At 38.9% G+C, this 19,221-nt stretch overlaps 1 protein-coding gene across 1 annotated transcript in view; it reads right to left on the bottom strand.

The window, feature by feature from the left end:
* Positions 1–19,221, bottom strand: part of LOC128863597 (irregular chiasm C-roughest protein) — a 206,492-nt gene that overhangs the window by 87,288 nt on the left and 99,983 nt on the right. Inside the window, exons 11-12 of the mRNA XM_054102868.1 lie at positions 18,623–18,784; positions 10,397–10,510 (exon numbers count right to left, since the gene is read on the bottom strand). Coding sequence (XP_053958843.1) covers positions 10,397–10,510; positions 18,623–18,784 — 276 coding nt within the window. The remainder of the gene's footprint in view (positions 1–10,396; positions 10,511–18,622; positions 18,785–19,221) is intronic.

Raw genomic sequence — 19,221 nt, 5'->3', positions numbered from 1 at the left:
TTACTTTTCGAGTCCTGCGCTGATTGGGGTGAGTTCATTAGTTTTTGAATTATTGTGGTTATTTTAGAAAATTAATTTTATGAGTTTTTAACATATTTTGGCTTATAGACACGCCCCTCTTGTAAACTTATGCAATTTTTGTCGAAAAAAACCTGCCACAAAGATTAGCTTTAAAATACAAGAAATTCTGTGCAAATCGGAGTATTCTGTCCATAGTTGTTAGCGAACAAGTGTGTATATTTTTTAACTTTATTTTATAAAATATAGATATATGCACATTTCTACCTAAAAATGCCTTAAACTCACAACTTATAATTTTGATAAATAAATTAAAGTACCAAATTCCGTATACCGCCAATACGCTGAGCCATTTAATAGCGCTTCACTTTCAAAGGTCGAATTGAGTTCATCGATACCACGCAGTTATATGTACAAAAACGTGCAATGGGTATAAACAAAACTTCGACTGATACCTTTCGTTTTCTCCATTGAATGCTCATATTTGTGGAGTTAAACTTTAACAGCAACGTCAGCATCCAAAAAAAATAATAAATACCCAAAGTCGGTGTGTTTGAAATTTGAGCAGCAGCAGCACGCGCTCGCTATGCTTACGCTGAAGCTGTGGATTCTTTGCTAGAGCCGCTGGTGTCAAATTCACAGCTTGATTGACAGTTAAGGAATTAGTGTTGGTACTTCGATCGATATGCCTCACGGGAGACGTCAACCTTTTACAACAGCAGAATGCAAAGGGCGCTAAATATAGTCAGTTAAGGCCCTAAAAGATAGCGAATACCAGATTGAGGGGATTGCAAAGGGTAAGGTGGGCTGTTGATGTTATCTGCCAAACTTGACACAAAAGGTTGCACGCCTAAAACTAAAACAAAAAAAAAAAAACAAGAAGCAAATTAACACAAATACCTAAAATAGAACAATACTGCAACAAAAAAAGAACCCGGAAGCTTAAATGCGGAAATGGAAAAACACTTAAATAATTTATCACCGAATCATTCAGAAATTTGGTTAAGCGCGCTTTGAAAAATCCCCAGAGCATGTCAAAGTTCAAGAGCTGATGTTTGCACATGATGTACAAACAGAATTGTTTTGGGAAATTTATTTTAATTGGTAAATAAAAGTTGTGAGAATCAGAAGGCTAAATATTCATCCTGCGCTTCTGACTGCATTCTTTAAGCGATTGGACTACTTAGTTGGCGCTCCACAATCTTCACTTCCTCCTCGTTTATGCAGCTGTGACAGAAGTCATAAGAGAGAAAACCCATACGTTTCCCTTGTGCTCTTATTAGGCAGTGCCCGGGAATGATACCAACCACTGTAGTAATCGAAGGTCGGTTTAGATTGATGAGTGATCTATCAAATTAACTCACGAATAGGCTCCGTTCTCTTTCTTAAAACTTTTCTTGAACAGAGCTTTCTTGTGAATAAAATGATGTTGAGGTACTGCGCAGATTTAACCGACTGATTTTCAGATCAGTTCGCCTCCTAGCCAGCTCATGCGCAATTTAATTTCCTGAAATACTTCTGTGTGTAGGTTACTCAGACAATATCCGCGATGCACTGCTTGGCTAACTTATTTAGAATAGCTCTATATTCCACTCTAGTTTGGAATGAAGTATTAATGCACTGTAGAGATTTTATGGCAGCTCGACTGCCAGATTTTATAGTGATCGGTTGTGCTACCACGGATGAGTCTCTGACCTTCAACGCAGTGTAATTTATAGCAATTAGTTAAGCTTGAAAGACACTGCAATAGTCAGGTAGCCTTCAGCTTAGGTGCAGCTGCAGCATTTTTGAGTGAATGCCACTTTTTCTTCTTGATTGACGCGATTTAGGCTGAGTTTAGCAAAGCGCGCCAGCCCTTTCTTCCTCATGCTAGCCGTCGTCAGTTAGACATACCACAAGGGCTGCTTCGATTTTCTTCTGTTAACACCAGCAGCTACCACATCGAAAATTTTCAGAGCCAAAGCATTTGCATCCATTCGGACAACATGACCTAGCCAGCGGAGTCACTGGGTCTTTATTCGCTGCACTATGCCTATGTCATCGTAAAGCCCACACAGCTCATTGTTCCATCAACGTGAAAAGATCCAAAAATCTCCCGCGTAATTTCTCTTTCGAACACTCCAACGGACCCGTCATCGAGAGAATTACAAGCGTTAGCTTTGTGTTATCTTTGTTCGCCGAGAGTGGACGTTACTACTCAATTGCCTACTTAGCCCATAGTACAATTTGTGGGTAAGAGAAATTCGCCGATACCATTCCCACGCACTGAGCTTTCAGTGACCCACTGACCCAGGCCCAGGGTCCTTAACGTTATCCCATTAATATCTTTTCTAAGCCCCTGTGTGTTCCTGGAAGGGCTCAGATAAGTTTTGAGTGTTCAATTCTGAAATTTCTCTAGGGATGCCAAGCTTTTAGTTTGACTGTCTTGCAATTAGCCTGGAGTTTGCCGGGAGAAAGTTCAATAGATCTCAGGTGCCTTGGTGGTCTTTTCTGGTATGCTTTGAATAGTTAAGTCACACTACATATTTTCAGGTGGAAATAGTTAATTTGTTGAACATTTTACAGGCCAGTGTACCGAATACTAAAAGTTAACTGCTATTTTCTTATCTGATCTCTATTTTTATTTGTATTCCAACTTCAGTGGTGTAAGTACAAGATTTTAAGCATATACATATTCTTTTATTATTTTTCTTGATAACATCTGTCTTCTTTTTCTTTATATTTATCATTTATGAGCTGTCTCATGCATCACACAAGCCTTACCTAAAGTTTTTACACACGTAGCCACATACATTTCACAGAATCACACACACTTTGCTGAACTAGTTTGCAATGAAATTTTCGGACTCAACAAAGATGTATTGCCATCAAAAGAAACTAATCAATTATATAAGTGAGAAAAGCTCTTAGAAATTTAAAAACATGAAGTAAAGAGTGAAGAGAAACAGGTGAGAGTGCATAAGCGGCAAGACAAAGCAGGATTTAGAAAGGTGAGCATAGCCACAAAATTGATTGATATGAAGTTAATGTAATTTAATTTTAAAGAGTGATTGGATATGGAAAGGAATTTCCAAGTTCTTGAAGTTCAACACACTTCGGTAAAAAATGTCTGAAATTTTCGAGAGAATTCTTGTATATTAGTATTGTACTACATCACACCAGTACTATTGCATAGTTCAGCGGCTCTAAATGCTCTCTGAATGCAACCTTTGGCATGCCATTTAAAGCCGATATCACACAGCTGTGAGTCTTGTGGACTTGGATATCGTACAATAATAAAAATAAATAAATGATAGGTGCGTACACTTCTGTTAGGTGTTAAATACAGTTTTAAGTCGACTCCGAATGGCAAGTGATTTCTTATGAGGAGCTTTTTTATGGCAGAAATAACCCCACTATCAAAAAAATCTTTTTTTTTATCATTTTGTTGTTGCATCGCAATATACCTTAAAAATATAAATAAATTTTAATAAAATTTTCGATTTTGAATTCTACGCTCAAAATGCAGAGGTATAACCAATATCTGCCCGTTAACCGGCTCGTAGCAATTTTCAAGGAAGCAGCTGATTTGCTGACGTTACTGGGTATATGACAGCGGTTTGCTTACGAAAAATCTGAGATTGTGCTGGTGATATACGAAAATAATCAACTTAGTTACTAATCATGTTGCTTCGCTGACGTCTGAACAACGACTGATTGGAAGAGCGTAAGAATACGTACGAAATGAGCGTCCAGAATTCTTGAAATGAGCGTTCACAATTTTACGTGGCGGGCTCCAAGTCCAGCTCACAACCAGATATCCTGCGTTGCTTCACTTCTCACATTAGCTCGCTCTCAAACGGATGTTCAGGAGCTACCCAAAGGATACTTGAGCGAAGCCCGGAAGTTAAGAATTGCTTGGAACGCATGAAGAAGAATTGTACTAGCCACTCCTACACTTGACCACTCATAAAACACCAAGGCTTGTAAAAGACTCGTGAAAGGAGAATCGACGCATAACATCTTTTTGTCGATTTTAAAGTTGCATTCAACAGTACGAAAAAGAGTTTCCTGTATGCCGCGATGTCTGAATTTGGTATTCCCGCAAAACTAATACGTCTATGCAAGATGACGATGCTCAATACCAGCAGCGCTGTCAGAATTGGGAAGGACCTCTGCGAGCCGTTTGATACCAAACGAGGTTTTAGACAAGGCGACTCGCTGTCGTGTGACTTCTATAACCTAATGCTGGAAAAGATCGTGCGAGTCGCAGAACTTAATCGCTGAGGCACAATATTTTATAAGAGTGCACAATTGTTGGCTATTGCCGATGATATTGACATCATCGGCCTTAACAACCGCGCTGTTAGTTCTGCCTTTTCAGAGCTGAATAAAGAAGCCAAGTGAATGGGTCTGGTGGTGAACGAGGACAAAACGAAGTATCTCCTGTCATCAAACAAACAGTCGGCATACTCGTGTATCGGCCTCCACGCCACTGTTGACAGTTAGTCGAGTTTGTGCAAAACTTTGCTTATTTAGGAACCAGCATTTACAGCGATAACAACGTCAGCCTTGACATCCAACGGAGAATTTCTCTTGTCAACAAGTGCTACCTTGGACTAAGTAGGCAATTGAGTAGTAAAGTCCTCTCTCGACGAACAAAACTAGCACTCTGTAAGGCTCTCATCATACCCGTCCAAACGTATGGCACAGAAGCTTGGACGATGACAATATCCGAATAGGGGTCTCTTGCAGTGTTTGAGCGAAAGATTTTGCGTTAGATTTTTGGACCTTTGCACATAGGCGAAGGAGAGTATCGTAGGGGGTAGAACAATGTGCTTTACGACAGCATAAACATAACGCAGCGAATAAAGATGCAGTGGTTTCCCTTGACTAGATCACGTCGTCCGAATGGATACAAACGCTCCCGCTCTGAAAGTATTCGATGCGGTATCAGCCGGAGTTAGCAGAGGAAAAGAAAAGCCTCCTCTGTGTTGGAAAGATCAGGTGGAGAAGGACTTGGGGGCTCCACTTGGTGTGTGAAACTGGCGCCGGTTAGCACTAGAAAGAAACAATTGGTGCCCTTTGTTAAACTCGAGCAAAATCGCTTAACTGGTTATCACGCCAACAAATAAACAGAGGCTGGGCTAAGCCAACGGTAGCTTAGCAGGACTGAAAATATGCTCCCTGTTTAAAGGCGTAGCATTTTGGTTACAGAGACTGAAGTCGGAATGGCTGTAAGTAAAGGAAATGCTGTGAAATAAAATCTGATGATGGTATATTCTCTACACTTTGAAACACGTTTTCTCAAAACCATGTTTTTGAAAATGGCGTGTAAGATTAAAAAAAAAACGACGAAAGTTATCGTTTCAAACCGATAATCTATATAAAGATAATTAAAATGCGTAACTAATTAACTAACAAAATACAAAGAAAAATTCATTTTCTAATGTTATTTAACACCTTTTGTGAAAAAAATAGCGAAAAAACATTTTTTTAATAATTATTTGTGTGTTTCTTTTTTCATATTTTTCTACAAGAGTAGTCTATTATATGCGGAAAACCCTCTGAATAAGACAATATTTCTTTTTTGTGTTTCAGGTGAAAACTACGACCGCAATCTTACACGCCGTTTTACTAGCGCGCAACGAGAATCTGTGCGAGATCCCTCATATGTCCGCCATTTTGTTCTTCAATCATGCCTTCAAATAAATGCAGAAGATTATTCCTATGTGTCGCTATTTTCGCCTCGAAAAAAACTGAGAAAAAAACATCTTTTTTGAAGCCACTGATAAGTGTAATAAAGATGCGAGTCAGAATAAATTGAGGAAGAAAGTTGAAGTTGTCCATTTGCGCGTTTTAAACTAAGGACACGAGATTATTAAAGAAAAGTTATGAAGGTGAAAATACTTGTAGAACTAGAAAATACTTGTGGAAACGCGCTATAGCCTAAAAAAAGAAATTCCAAAGTAAAATATTGCACCAGGATTGAAGCTAATGCTTTAAAAATTTTTGCAACAAGCTGCTTTTAAATATTATTTGTATCTTAAATGACCATTAAAGAGCAGCACTAAAGTGCGCACATCCACTCAACTCCCTTTACGCTTTCATTATTTCCTTAGAGCAAACTCAACACTGCCAAAAGCGGCTGTCAGCTTGTCACTACGATGTGGTTAATGACCCCTGTTCTGAGCCATCAGCAGCTGCAATGACCATCTTGGCGTATGCGATAACAGCAAAGGAATCGACGTTATGACTGGACACTGGCAACGACGATGAACAACGGAAACGGAAACGGAAACGGCGAATGACGGAATGGCGCACGGCTGCAGCCGTCGGCTAGCGGCAAAACGGAAGCGATGATATGACAATACGAAGCAGCAATAGAGGTGATATAAGCAAGAGCAACACCAAAAAGCACAAAAAGCAGTTAAAGAGCCTGCCTGCCAGTATGAAGATAGTACAACGACACTGGCAGCACTGGCAACACTGGAGCTGATAGTAGCGCCGATGGTGGACAGTGAACAGGCGAGTGTTGGACAAAACAAAAAAAAAAGAAAAATAACACAAAAATTGTCCGCCTTGTACGCTTATACTAAAAATTTCATTTGTTAGCTGCGGGCGCTTTTCTTTTATGTAATGCGGCTGGAAAAGCATTAATGAAAATTTTATGGCACAATTCATTGTTTTTCCGCTTTTGTTGGTAAATTTTTGGTGTTTTTTTCGGTTTTTCTGTTTTTTATTTGCTTATTTTGATGCTTAAAAGGAAAATTTGTGCATATGTACGTGTGTGTGTATACGCGCGAGTTTAAACAAAAGTATATGAAAAAAAGATGCCCAAAAAGGATTCACCAAGAGCAAAGGTATGGGCAACTTTGATGCTGAACTCTTGTTTTTCCCTTTCCCAATGTTCGCATTTTGGTTGCTTTTGCTTTTAAATACCATTATTTTAGCTTTGGTATTGTTTCTGTATGCGTTGTTTTTGTAATTAGCGCGACCGTAGCCAACGGCAGTGAAAATGGCAGCCAGCAAAGGCGGCGTACCGGAAAAGTAACGGGCAGCGGGTAGCGTATGGCAGCAAAGCAGCGTAACAGGATGAATTTTTGTTGTTATTTTTTATTTGCAGCAGAAGCAGTGCTTTAACGCTGCTCTGGTCATTGTTGTTGTTGGTCCATCGCACACGTAATTAATAAACATTATTTGTGCTGTTAATTGTTTGTGTTGATGTTAATTTGGTTACTCGCATTTTTTCGCTTTACACCCATTTTTCTCTTTCGTACTGTTTTGCTTTTGCTTTTGCATTTGCAAACCTTTCACATTCATTAACATCTCTGGTTTTTTGAAATTCCAAAAGTGCTATTTTCACTTCCATTTAGATTTGATTTCTCTCTTTCACGAAATTTTATTTGTTTTTGTTTGCAAACAGTTTGTTAATAAACGAAATATAATTAACGAAATTGGGTAGTGGTGAGTAAAGACTTTTAATGAATTAAATGATTGCTGGCAAACGACCAAATGACGTCTCGTAGACAGGAAGTGGAGGTGGCGTAATCTGTTTGATGGAGATGAAAAATGCTTGAAATGGTGCGATTCTATTTTTGCCCTGTTTTGAAATAAAATTCAAAGATATTAAGTTCACGGAGCTCTGGAGAATATTGAAATTTCGATTAGAACGTATGAGGGGGACATTGCTACACTACAACTATTGGATGTCATGTTGGAAGGTGTAAATCATCCGAAATTATTTAAACATTTGCCTGACGAGAGCAGGGCAGCTAAGAAGAAGATGCTGAGATGATTCCACCTCATCTTCCACACAGTTGATGCAAAAAGAACTTGAAGAAATCCTAGGTGGCACCGCATGGACACCAGACAATGTGCGATAAGGATACCTACCAAATTCGAGAGTTGCAGCTTTGTTAGCCTTAGAAGTTCCCTCGAGCACAGGTTCGCAAGGGAACCCCCACCCTCTCGTTTTGCGATGAAACCGTCCCTTGCCTAGCCACCTCATCAGCCCAGCAGTTTCCTTTTATGCCGCTGTGACCTGGAACCCAGATGGGACTAGTATCGAAGTATTCGCATGCAATCGAGAGAGAAGTCAGGCATTCCCCGATTAATTTCGAACGTACAAACAACGAGCCCAAGGCCCTAATTGCCGCTTACGTAATTTAACATACAGTAATTACAGAAGTAAGCAACCAATCCACTGCTTCCAAATGTGGCTACCTCCGCTACATTTCACTGCTCATGAAAGAAATTTTTGAAGCATACTTTTAAGCGGCTTTTTCGACGTACTACTTATGGGTACAAAATACCTTGATATTGATAGCTTTGGTTTGGCAACTGAGAGCGGCAAAATGTGTTGAAATTTCTGTTCAGTAATGTTTAGCAAGTCATTCTGAATCCCTGAACGCCAGGACGACGCTTTCAAATTGTGGAAATTGACTTTGAACAAATAAATCTGTTCGCGAAGTTTACAGAGCACTGGCATCATCATCGGCCCTTATTTCTTTCGAAATATGGAAGGAACTACCATTATCGTATACGAGGGGTGCCTTGTATGTGTCGGGATTTGGCAACCCTGGTGTTGCAATCTGGCAACTGACAGCTGTATCGCAAAGTTTGACATTTTTTGGCTTTTACGTACTCAGAACGTTTTGAAATACCAGCGCTATTTGAGTTATTTACAGTAACTTAAAAGATTCATCTCGGTCCAAAAATGGAATTAAATCGTGAACATTTTCGTCCGATTATTTTTTACAACTTTCGCCGTGGACTAACTCAGCAACATTGCATGGATGCACTTAATTCATTTTTTGGCGATGAAGCTCCATCAAGGACCAGTGTTTATCGATGGTATGGTGAATTCAATCGTGGTCGTAGTTCACTCCAAGACGAATTTCGTGAAGGTCGTCCAAAATCAGTTGTTGTTCCGAAAACCATTGATGCTATGCGCGAACTGATATTGCAAGATCGTCGTGTGACCTATCGTGAGATTGAGACAATCTTAGGCATTAGTGGGACCAGCATGCATTCAATATTGCATAAACATTTGACTGTCAAAAAAATTTGTTCGCGTTGGATCCCATACAATTTGTCAATCGCTCAAAAAAAGGCTCGTGTCGATCGGATCACTCTTCATCAGGACAATGCGAGCTCTCACACATCGGCTCAAACAACTGCATTTTTGAGCACCCAAAACATCGAATTAATGGGTCATCCGCCGCATAGTCCCGACTTGGCACCGAATGACTTCTTTTTATTCCCGTACGTAAAAAACAAACTGAGAGGTCAACCTTTTTCGACACCCGAAGAAGCGGTTGCGGCATACTGAATGCATGTTTTGGAGGTACCTCATTCAGAGTGGCAAAAGTGCTTCGACAATTGGTTCAAACGCATGCAAAAGTGTATAGATCTTCATGGAGAATATTTTGAAAAACAATAAATTGATTTTCGATGATTAAAATTTGTTTTTGTTCTCTAATCCCGACATATAAAAGGCACCCCTCGTATGCTTAGCACTATCGTGCCATGCTGAGTGAATGTTTGATTTCAAAAGTTAATCAGCGAAGCGTCGACGACATTTGGTTCCAACAGGACTGTGCAACTAGCCATAGATTTAAACAAATTCTCATTAAAAGTTCAAGAATTTTAGTCAGAAGTTTTACAAAAAGTTTTGTAGCGCAATTTTAAAGAATATGCGCCAAAAATCATTCAAACATTTTAGCCATATGAAGCTTCCAAAAGTTTGTACCGAATACATTATTTTCCACACCTTCATCATTTAATACTTTGACAATTTGGATGAAAGCAGAGTTGAGTGAAGACAGCACAGAACGTAAATGCGCCAAAAAATGACCAACAACTACAGTTACTTATGCATATGATTAATTATGTTAATGCGAATGAATGTATGCATGCAAGTATGTGTGCGAAGAAAGTATTTTAATTAAAAATACTTGAAATACTTCAGAGAGGGCACTACACGAAATGAGCAGAGAATGGAGGCGAGAGAGCAGCAGTAAAGATATTCGTCGATAGTTCGAAAAATATTTGCTAGCGACTGTTTACAATGGCATGTGAAGAGTGAAAGTAGCGAAAAATGTTAATTAAATGCGAGGAGTAAAGACAACACATACACATGTAAGTATGTATGTACACACACACAGATAGCAGCGAATATAGTAAGAAATATGTATTCAAGTGGATGTATGTAATTTAATGCATTATTTGATACAGACTCGTATACCCTTACATGCACCAGATTTGGTTTTACATACGTATGTATGCAAATATTTATATAAAAATTTTACACATACATATACATTTATTTTGATAAAAAATTTTCTCGTTAAAAATACGTAACTATTGGACAGCACTTGCCTGCACACAAACTTACCCTTGAAGCAACACTTTTTGCTGCGCACCGCATAAATGCAAAGACAGATTAAAATCAGTATCGCGGCCAAGCAGCCACCGGCGATGCCAAGCAAATAGCTCATCTCCAGGGGTTCTGTGTCGATAAGGATGCAACGCACGCGTTCGCGATGCCAATGATAGTGATGATGGATGCGGCAGATGTGGTAGGCATACCAGCGTATGTGGGTATGCGTGAGTGTGTGCATGTGGCAGTTGTGTGTTGGGGATGCAGGTTTTATTTTTGACATTTATTATCGGCGAAATTGTGGCGGGCACGTGCACCAGAGGCATCGTCCAACAACACGGCGGTTAAAATGCATTTATTAAATCGTAGGTTGTTGTTGTTGTTGTTTGTTGCAGTTATATATAGCCATTATTGATGGCACACACATTCATTTGTTTATTTTTTTCAGCAATGGAAAACAAATAATTTCCACGCAGCCAATTACGTAGAATACGTCATGAAAAATGCGAAGGCGAGGAACGTGAAAAAAAGAAATATAAAAATATTTAGATTAAAAATACTTCCAAACGGCAGTAGGCGGGTTAATTTTACTAGACAAGTGAGCAGTGTGATGTGTGTGATTAATGGGTTGTCGTGTGATATATATTAGCATTTGTTTTTACTAAACTACATTGATATGTACAAGCAAACAGCTGCTGGCCACTTAATAGAATCCTTTGTCAGCTTGTGGTATTTTTTCTGCTAAAAAGTTACATTTTTGGATTTAAAAAATGCGTTTTAAAGAACTTAAAAAACTAAAAACTAAAATAAAAAAAATTACAATAGCTTATACTAGCTCATTATTACTAAGAAAAAAAAATAAAAATTAAAGAAAACTAAGCATAAACTGTTTGATTATCATCTAGAAAATAAATAAAATAAAAATTAATAAAAAATTAAAAAGCTTGCAAATATTCAGTTCCAGTAACCGAGTCCGGAAAATGCTATAAAAAGGGTGCAAATGGAAAAAATAATGAAATTCTGTTTCTAATTAGGCAAAAGAAAACCTTTTAAGAACAATTTTGGAGCTACCTGATAGGACCATACAAAACTATCTGCTTTTTACCAGAGACAGTACCCATTATGAGTTTCATCAAAATTTATATTAATATTGCTCAGAAAATATAACACGTCGATTTATATTTTTTTGATCAAAAATAAAACTAATTTTCGAGTGCTTTTTATGCTCGAAAATAATGAGTTATTATTTGGTTGATCAGAAAAAATCATTATTTTATGAGTTCTATGTATTTTTGCTCAGAAGTTGTCATTATTTTTTCAGTTTAAGGCCTTTCACCAAAAATTAACCAAATAAAAGCCCAACAGAAATTCAAAGAAAAAAAAGCTTGGAAATGTTCAGTTCCGGTGATCACACACATATAATTGGCGCTTTTTGGGTATTTGGCCGAAATCCCCCTCCCATTTATGGTGTGCGTCTTTATGTTGTTTCATAAATGGAGGGACCTAGAGTTTTAAGCCGACTCCTGTTCAAGTAATAAGCGGTTTAATACCGATGGACTTACTAGCTTTTGAAAGGAAACAGTTAAGGACACTAAAGAGTGAGGGAATGGAAGAAAGAGTTAGCAAACCTGCGGCACGCGAAATAAGGGATGAAACGCTAAGGCAATGGCAAGACCGCTGGATTAACGAAACACGCGGCACATGGATGGCTAGGTTTATAAAAGACTTACAGACTTACTATTTTTTCAACCCAAATGCTTTCGAGGCACGGATATTTCTAGAAATACCAGTTCAAAAGCGAACCGCCGAAGATGACGCTGAACACATATTCTTCCAATGCATACGTTGGGAACACGAACGTCGATCGCTGGAGTGCAGTCGGTCACGTAACCACTGAAAATGCAATCGACAAGCAGCGAGGAAACGTGATCGTTGGTTGTTCACTTTCGTGATGCGCTGGAGTTTTCTTTGGTACGCGGCTTTGTTCATGAACCCCTTCGCCGTAGTGAATACCATCTCTCCGGCCATACATGCGTTTGATATCCCTACGTCTACGCGGCTGAGCCTCGATGATAATCAGCGAGGAAACCTGGGTGATGATCAGTGGTTTCGCGGAAAGAATTCTCCGTGGAAAAAAGTGGGACCGGGACGTAGGCACATAGGTATAGACTTTTGTAATGAGGTGCATTAGGCATTTTCCATCCAAAGAGAACGGCAAAATGGTTTTTTTATGACGAGTTTTTTCATGGCTGAAATAAACTCGAAGATTACCATCGCCTGCCAAAGGGTGACCACTATTAGAGCAAACTTTTCCTTCATTTGGGTGTTTCATGCACGGATATTCCAACCAACCCAAAAGCATGCCAACACGAATTATGGCAGTCATAGAAAATGAAGGCTTACAGACAAAATCTTAATATATTCTAATAAATTAATATAGTTTTTTCCTATTTTAAAACAATTAATTTCATTTTTGTCTACGAAAAAAATTTAAGTCCTTCATTTTAGTGGCCAAGGTTTGTATTAAATAAAGTATGAAAACCTCTAAAAATGGCTTTAAAAAATTCTATAGCAAATCTTGAATCTTGAATGAATTTTAAAATTATTGTGTATAATTTTATTTGAAATTTCGTAGCTCCTTAAGTGGAAGGACCTGCAGTTTTATCGACTCTTCTAACGACACTTGCCTGCGAGGTGTGATCGCTATTAGAAACAACTTGTGCACTTATTTTATGTTTCGTATCCAGATTAATAGAATGTTAATCACATACAAATTAAGTCGATTACTGATTAGAGCCGTGAACTGTTGAGCGATAAGTTGCTGAGTGGCGTGCGGCTTATTACTTAACATCATTTCGGAGCGGATAGTTGTTAAAATTAGGCAACTTTCCTTGCCACATTAGCAATCGACTTTGTATATATGGAATTAATAGATCTACTATATACTAACGTTCGCCTATTGTTTATTTCTTGTTGCTCAGCGACTAACAAACATTAAAACAGGTTCTATACCTGAGCAGCATCGCTTAACCGCTCGGAAATGCCGCTCGCAGGCAGCGCATTGCTTGAGCATTTCAATAGTAGCTAAAGTTTTTAATTTTGAGCCGCTCATTGCATGGCTTCGGCCTTGGATGGTCTAGTTTTTGCTCTTAGTTGTAAGATAATATTACTCATACGCTAAGGCCACTGTTTTTTCTCCTGGAGAAATATGAAATTACTCATACGCCCTCGCGCCCTTTAAATATCAGTAAAGCCATTTGTGCATGACGTTCTGTATTATTATTGCTATTATTAGCATTAACTCATATTTTTTTTTGTGGCTCTTAACTTCAACAACGCCTATATTTCTCAACTAATTATCTTGATGCAGATAAATGAAATGTGCGGGCGAACTTCAAAACGTGAACGAAAAAAGTTTATATATACACAACAAAATTTGTGTAATTTTCCTACGAAATTCATAACATAACATGCATAAACACAATCAAAAATGAAAGCACGCGAATGCATGCATAAACCAGTCAGTGTGGTTGGCGTTGGGTGGGGTGGCGTGTGCATGATGACTCTTATCGCAAATAGAGACAAGCAAATTACAACTTAATGTCGTTCATATGCATAAATAGTGAGCGGTGGGCATGCATAATTTTATGCATAAAAGTGAGCAAAAAAGATAAGGTAGCAGCTGAGTCGACGTCAAATCGCAAAAATTAATTTATGCAAATTAGATTAAGTTAAATTAAATTACTGTTGTAAAATGTCAATTACTAGATGTTGCTGATAAGATGTAAACAAATTTGCGATAAGCGTTTGAGTGAACGCATAGGAAAATTAAGTGTAAAATTAATTGTAGTTGTACAACAATTTGTGTGCAGGTGACACTAAACTATGCGTGCGAGGACTAATTTTTATTTGTTTAATAATACTCCATAGGTTACGTATACGTTATACGACTACTTATTAATTAAGTAACATAAGGTAGTATAAAAATATATCTAAACAAGCATGTATTATATAATTGCATAAGTGTTTGTTAAAGAAAATAACATTTTTTTTAATTTAATAGTGCGCTTCTTATGCTCTCGTCAGAAGTATCTTGGTGTAAAACGTGACCCCAAGCTCCATTGGAAGCTGCACATCGAAAATAGAGTTAAGAAGGCCAGTATAGCTTTCCACTCCTGTAAGTATATGTTTGGCAATTTTGCCATATGGCTGCCAAGATTGGTGGCTAGCGCTTCGAAAGGGCATTAAATTAGAGAGTGCAGAGGACTGCATGTATTGGCATCACTGACTTTTCGTCGATCTTCAAGCTTCATCCATTGCTGTTCAGAGCGCTCTTATGTTGAAGAAGGTTGCCCCTTAGACGGCAAAATCTTGTAGAACATGGTATCATTTTGAGTCAGATTTCTCTTCCCTTCAATCTACTCCGTACAGATCTCTCCATCCGCAAACCGGGTTTTGTGTGTTATACTTGGGCTTTCTGCACAGACATATGTTGGTACCTCTATTTTCACCGATGGAACCAAGATGAAATGTGGAGTTGGAGCGGGGGTTTTCTCTAGATCAGCCAATACTTCGGTGTCCTAACTACGGGAAACTAGTAATGGTTTTCAAGCAGAGCTCAAGAAAAGCGCAAGGAAGATGGAATTTTATTTTATCGTGTGCTATATAAAAAGCACTTTGGCTTCAGTACGACAGAAGCAAGGTGCTTGAAGAGCTAGAACTCCGCTATTCCGAGCTATGGTGACAATGAGAATGTGTATACCTTCAGAGTTATGATAAAAGGAACTACCGCCAAGTAATGCTCTAAGTCAAGTTGAGTTCTATATTTTTTTAAGTTAGGTTGGGTTGTCACATCTGTGATTCAACATTCCTACCGAAATTTTATAGTCATTGCTTGACATTTGTAACAGTTGCACCGTCTTGAGCAAACCTACCTCTGCTAAAGTTCTCGATTTGTAACAGTTTTAAAAATGGATTTGAATTTACAAAAACGAGTTTCTATTAAATTTTGCGTTAGAAATGCAATGCAAATTCAATGGTTTGACCTCGGGAAACTGTTTCGGTAATGATGCTCTCAAGAAAATCGATATTGTCGAGTGGTATGAACGCTTCAGAAGAGATTGTGAGCCCATGGTGGATGACGAAGGATGACGTAGTGGCAGTTCGTCAACAACGGAAATTGATGAAAACATCAATAAAGTGCAAACTATTTATCAATACCCGAAAATTAACCATCAGAGAGCTGGAAGAAGACTTGAGAATTGCTTATGGGTCCGTTCAAGACATTGTAGTTAATAATTTGAGTTTGAGCGTCTTGCTGCAAAGTTGGTCCCAAAGGATCGAATTTCATGCATAAAATATAGTGCGTTGATATCGCCAAAGAATCTGACCCAAAATTTATCAAAGGTATCCTAAGGTTAGGCTAGCCAGATTGCTTGTCTAAGACAAGACGCTCGGTGGCTCTCAAACCATTGTGACACCTGCATTTGATTGTTTAAACTAAATGGTTTAAACCACTAAGATATTTTTAAGAAGGTAATTAATCCGCCGTAGCCGAATGGGTTGGTGCGTGATACCATTCGGAATTCACAGAGAGAACGTAGGTTCGAATCTCGGTGAAAGATCAAAAAAATTAAGAAACAGTTTTTTCTAATAGCAGTTGCCCTTCGGCAGGCAATGGCAAACCTCCGAGTGTATTTCTGCCATGAAAAAGCTCCTCATAAAAATATCTGCCGTTCGGAGTCGGCTTGAAACTGTAAGCCCCTCCATTTGCGGAACAACATCAAGACGCATACCACAAATAGGAGGAGGAGCTCAGCCAAGCACCTAACAGAAGTGTACGCGCCAGTTATTTATTTATTTTTTTTATTTATTTTTAATTAATCCCTCCAGTGAGGCATTTTGCAAATTTTCTAGGTCTTCAAAGAATAATCCCTAAGATTTTTGCCACGGCTTTCTTGAAGTGTAAGACATTCACAGAGCAGGTGTTGTACCCGTTATGACACCGGGACTCTGGTAGTTCATCTATTGAATCCAAGCAGACATTTTGTCCTTCTAAGTTTCAGTTTCGGCCAGAGCGCTTTGGAGACCCTGCAGTTAGTAGTCAGATACCACCTTCTTATTGGTTTCCGCGAATAAGCTTAAGGTAACCGCAGGAATGCTTTGGAATGCTTGAGGAATGCTTTAGTCCTCTACCACTCGCTGAAGGCACAGCTTAGAGCCTTTCCTTGCACACTCATCAGCTCTTTCATTTTCCACACACAATGTGGTGTGTGGTGCAGGATAAGCGAGAGTAACCTCCTGCATTCTTTAACACATCTTGAATTGATGCCCGCTGAGGCTAGTGCCTTGGTCGCTGCTTGACTATCAAAAAAATTTTAAGGTTTTTCCGGAGGTAAGTCGATTAGTCTTATCATTTTTGCTGCTCTGTCTATAGCGTAGATCTCAGCTTGGAAGACGCAAAACCGGAAATTTATGTTTAATTTTCCTGAGTACCCTCCCGATCCAGCCCCATTGCCCATCTTTGAGCCATCAGTATAATTATGGTGACCATATCATTTCATTTGATACCCTGATCTGCAATTCCTTTTTTTCGGGTATTCGTATTTACAGTCTTTCTTTTACCAGATAGCCTGTTTTCGATGCATCTTGCATGTATTCCACAGATAGTAGAACTGATGCATGACCATGCCTTTTTATTTTTAGAATGCACGCTGCTTTAACCCTTTAACAAATATATCAATGCGTGGAATATGTAGGATCACTTCCAGCACCACCTGAGGCATCGATCGAAGCGCTCCTGTTATTTCTATGCAAGCTTTTCATTCGACTTTTATGATATTCTTTAGGTAGGATTGAGTCTGCACCGCCTCTGATCAAACGAAAGCTTCGTAAGCCAAAATGGGTCTGATGATATGTTTTCAGACCCTATGCCAAATGTCTTCTTACAGATAAAGAGGACATTGTAAGCTTTCTTCATCCATTCCTTGGTGTTCCTTTTCCAAGAAAGCTACGAGTCTGGAATTATGCCAATATACTTGGCTTCGTTCGATAGAGTTAGTCTTACTCCATCTACAGACGGTAACTGAAAACTCGGTAGCTCACGAGTATATCTTCTATTGCACAGAACTAGTTCGGTCTTGGCAGGATCATTAGAGACGAAACGTGAGTACGACTGAGTGAGCAATCCAGATATCAGGCAAGTGAGGGGAGAGCTTCGAATGAACTCAGACCAAAAAACACCACTTCGTTTTCATACAAAAAAAAAAGTAATGTTCATGGCAAGGATTTGTGGGAAAAATACTCTTGGATTTTGCACTAAGATAACCTACCGTCGCACAGTGCCATCGTTATCCGTTATTTTTTACCAAAAACGGAACAAATACCATCCAACAACTATCAAATTCCTCTGATATGGCTCCGATTTTCTTCTGTCTGATCTTCGTAGTAGGAAGACGGCTCTGATGGGTATACCGAAAATAGAGCTCCAGAAATGTTTCGGAAGCTGGGTCAAACGGTGGCAAAAAAGGGACCACTGGCATAAGTGCGTTGCAGTTGATGGGGAGTTATTTGACGGCGACATTACCACTTTTGAGGAACAATTTTTTTATTTTGAATTTTCTGAATATATTCCGGGGACTTTTTGATCAAGGTTGATGGGTTCTTTGAAAGCGATAATACAATTTTTGAGGAATAAACTTTTGTTATGATTTTTTATCCAATGACTACAGCATGCAAAAAAATATTAAAAATTTACCAGGTTAGTATATACAAGGTGGCGCAAATTAATCATCCAATTTTGTTTTTGATTACCAAATAAAAAAAATTATTTTGAGTTATTGAAATCTTTATTTGGACCTTTCCTACTCCCTCGCTTGTTTGTTTTTGTACTGCAGCTCTGTAGGTCACAAGTGTCAAATATGATTGATGTGCGATCACATGTCCAAAAATCTTAAATTTTCCGATGGGGTGATTAATTTTGCGCCAATTTGTATTTGTGGAAACCGCTTTTATAAAATAATATTTCTAGAATTAATCTAATCTAGTCCAGTGATTAATTTTGCGTCACTTTGTATATATGCAACAAACATAAAAATTAAATATTACCAGAAGTAAATAAACACTAAAAAGTAATGCCGTTATTCCATATTTACATTAGTACTACAACAAATACGCAATATTATGAGTACTACTTGTATTTTTGGGGAAAAAATGAAAATCACTCTGCACCTGCAAACGTACCCTCCACATTCAAATGTATGGCATGACGATCGGTGCCGCGCTCATTCTCCACCACCAAATAATAGGGACGCGAATCGTGTTCGTCGGTGCGTAGAATATGCAAAGTGGAGAGATAGCAATCCTCGCGTGAGTCCTGCAACATGTCGTCGGCGCGGAAGCGGTCTGTGTTTAGAGCGTCAAAGCGACAAGCAGTGAGCAGCGTGGCAGCATTGAAATGAAAATGTTTGCATGCAGTTGGTTGACGATTTGAGTTGTGACAGTTTTGTTGCACGCGCGCGCGGTATGCGAGTAGCCACCGCGATTGATGTGCGTGCCAATATCAGGCGCAGCAAAGCGGCATTGCCGTCGTCGTCGTCGTGGTCGTCGAATGAGTCAACATCGCATGACAGCAGCACAAAAGAAGTGAGTAGTGAGTGCAACAAGTGTGGTGTGTGCGTGCGTGTGGCATGTGGCATGTGGCATAATGATTGAGTTAACATGAGAGTGAACGTGTAAGCGTAGGCGCGTATAGTGTTAATTGGCAGGCGTGTATGAATTTGTGACGGTAGTAATGTTGGCATTGTTGTTGGTTGAAAACAAGCGCGTTGCAAGCAAGTGTT

Source organism: Anastrepha ludens, chromosome 2, assembly GCF_028408465.1.
Source record: "Anastrepha ludens isolate Willacy chromosome 2, idAnaLude1.1, whole genome shotgun sequence".
NCBI lineage: Eukaryota > Metazoa > Arthropoda > Insecta > Diptera > Tephritidae > Anastrepha > Anastrepha ludens.
This window is presented reverse-complemented; position numbering and strand designations above follow the sequence as displayed.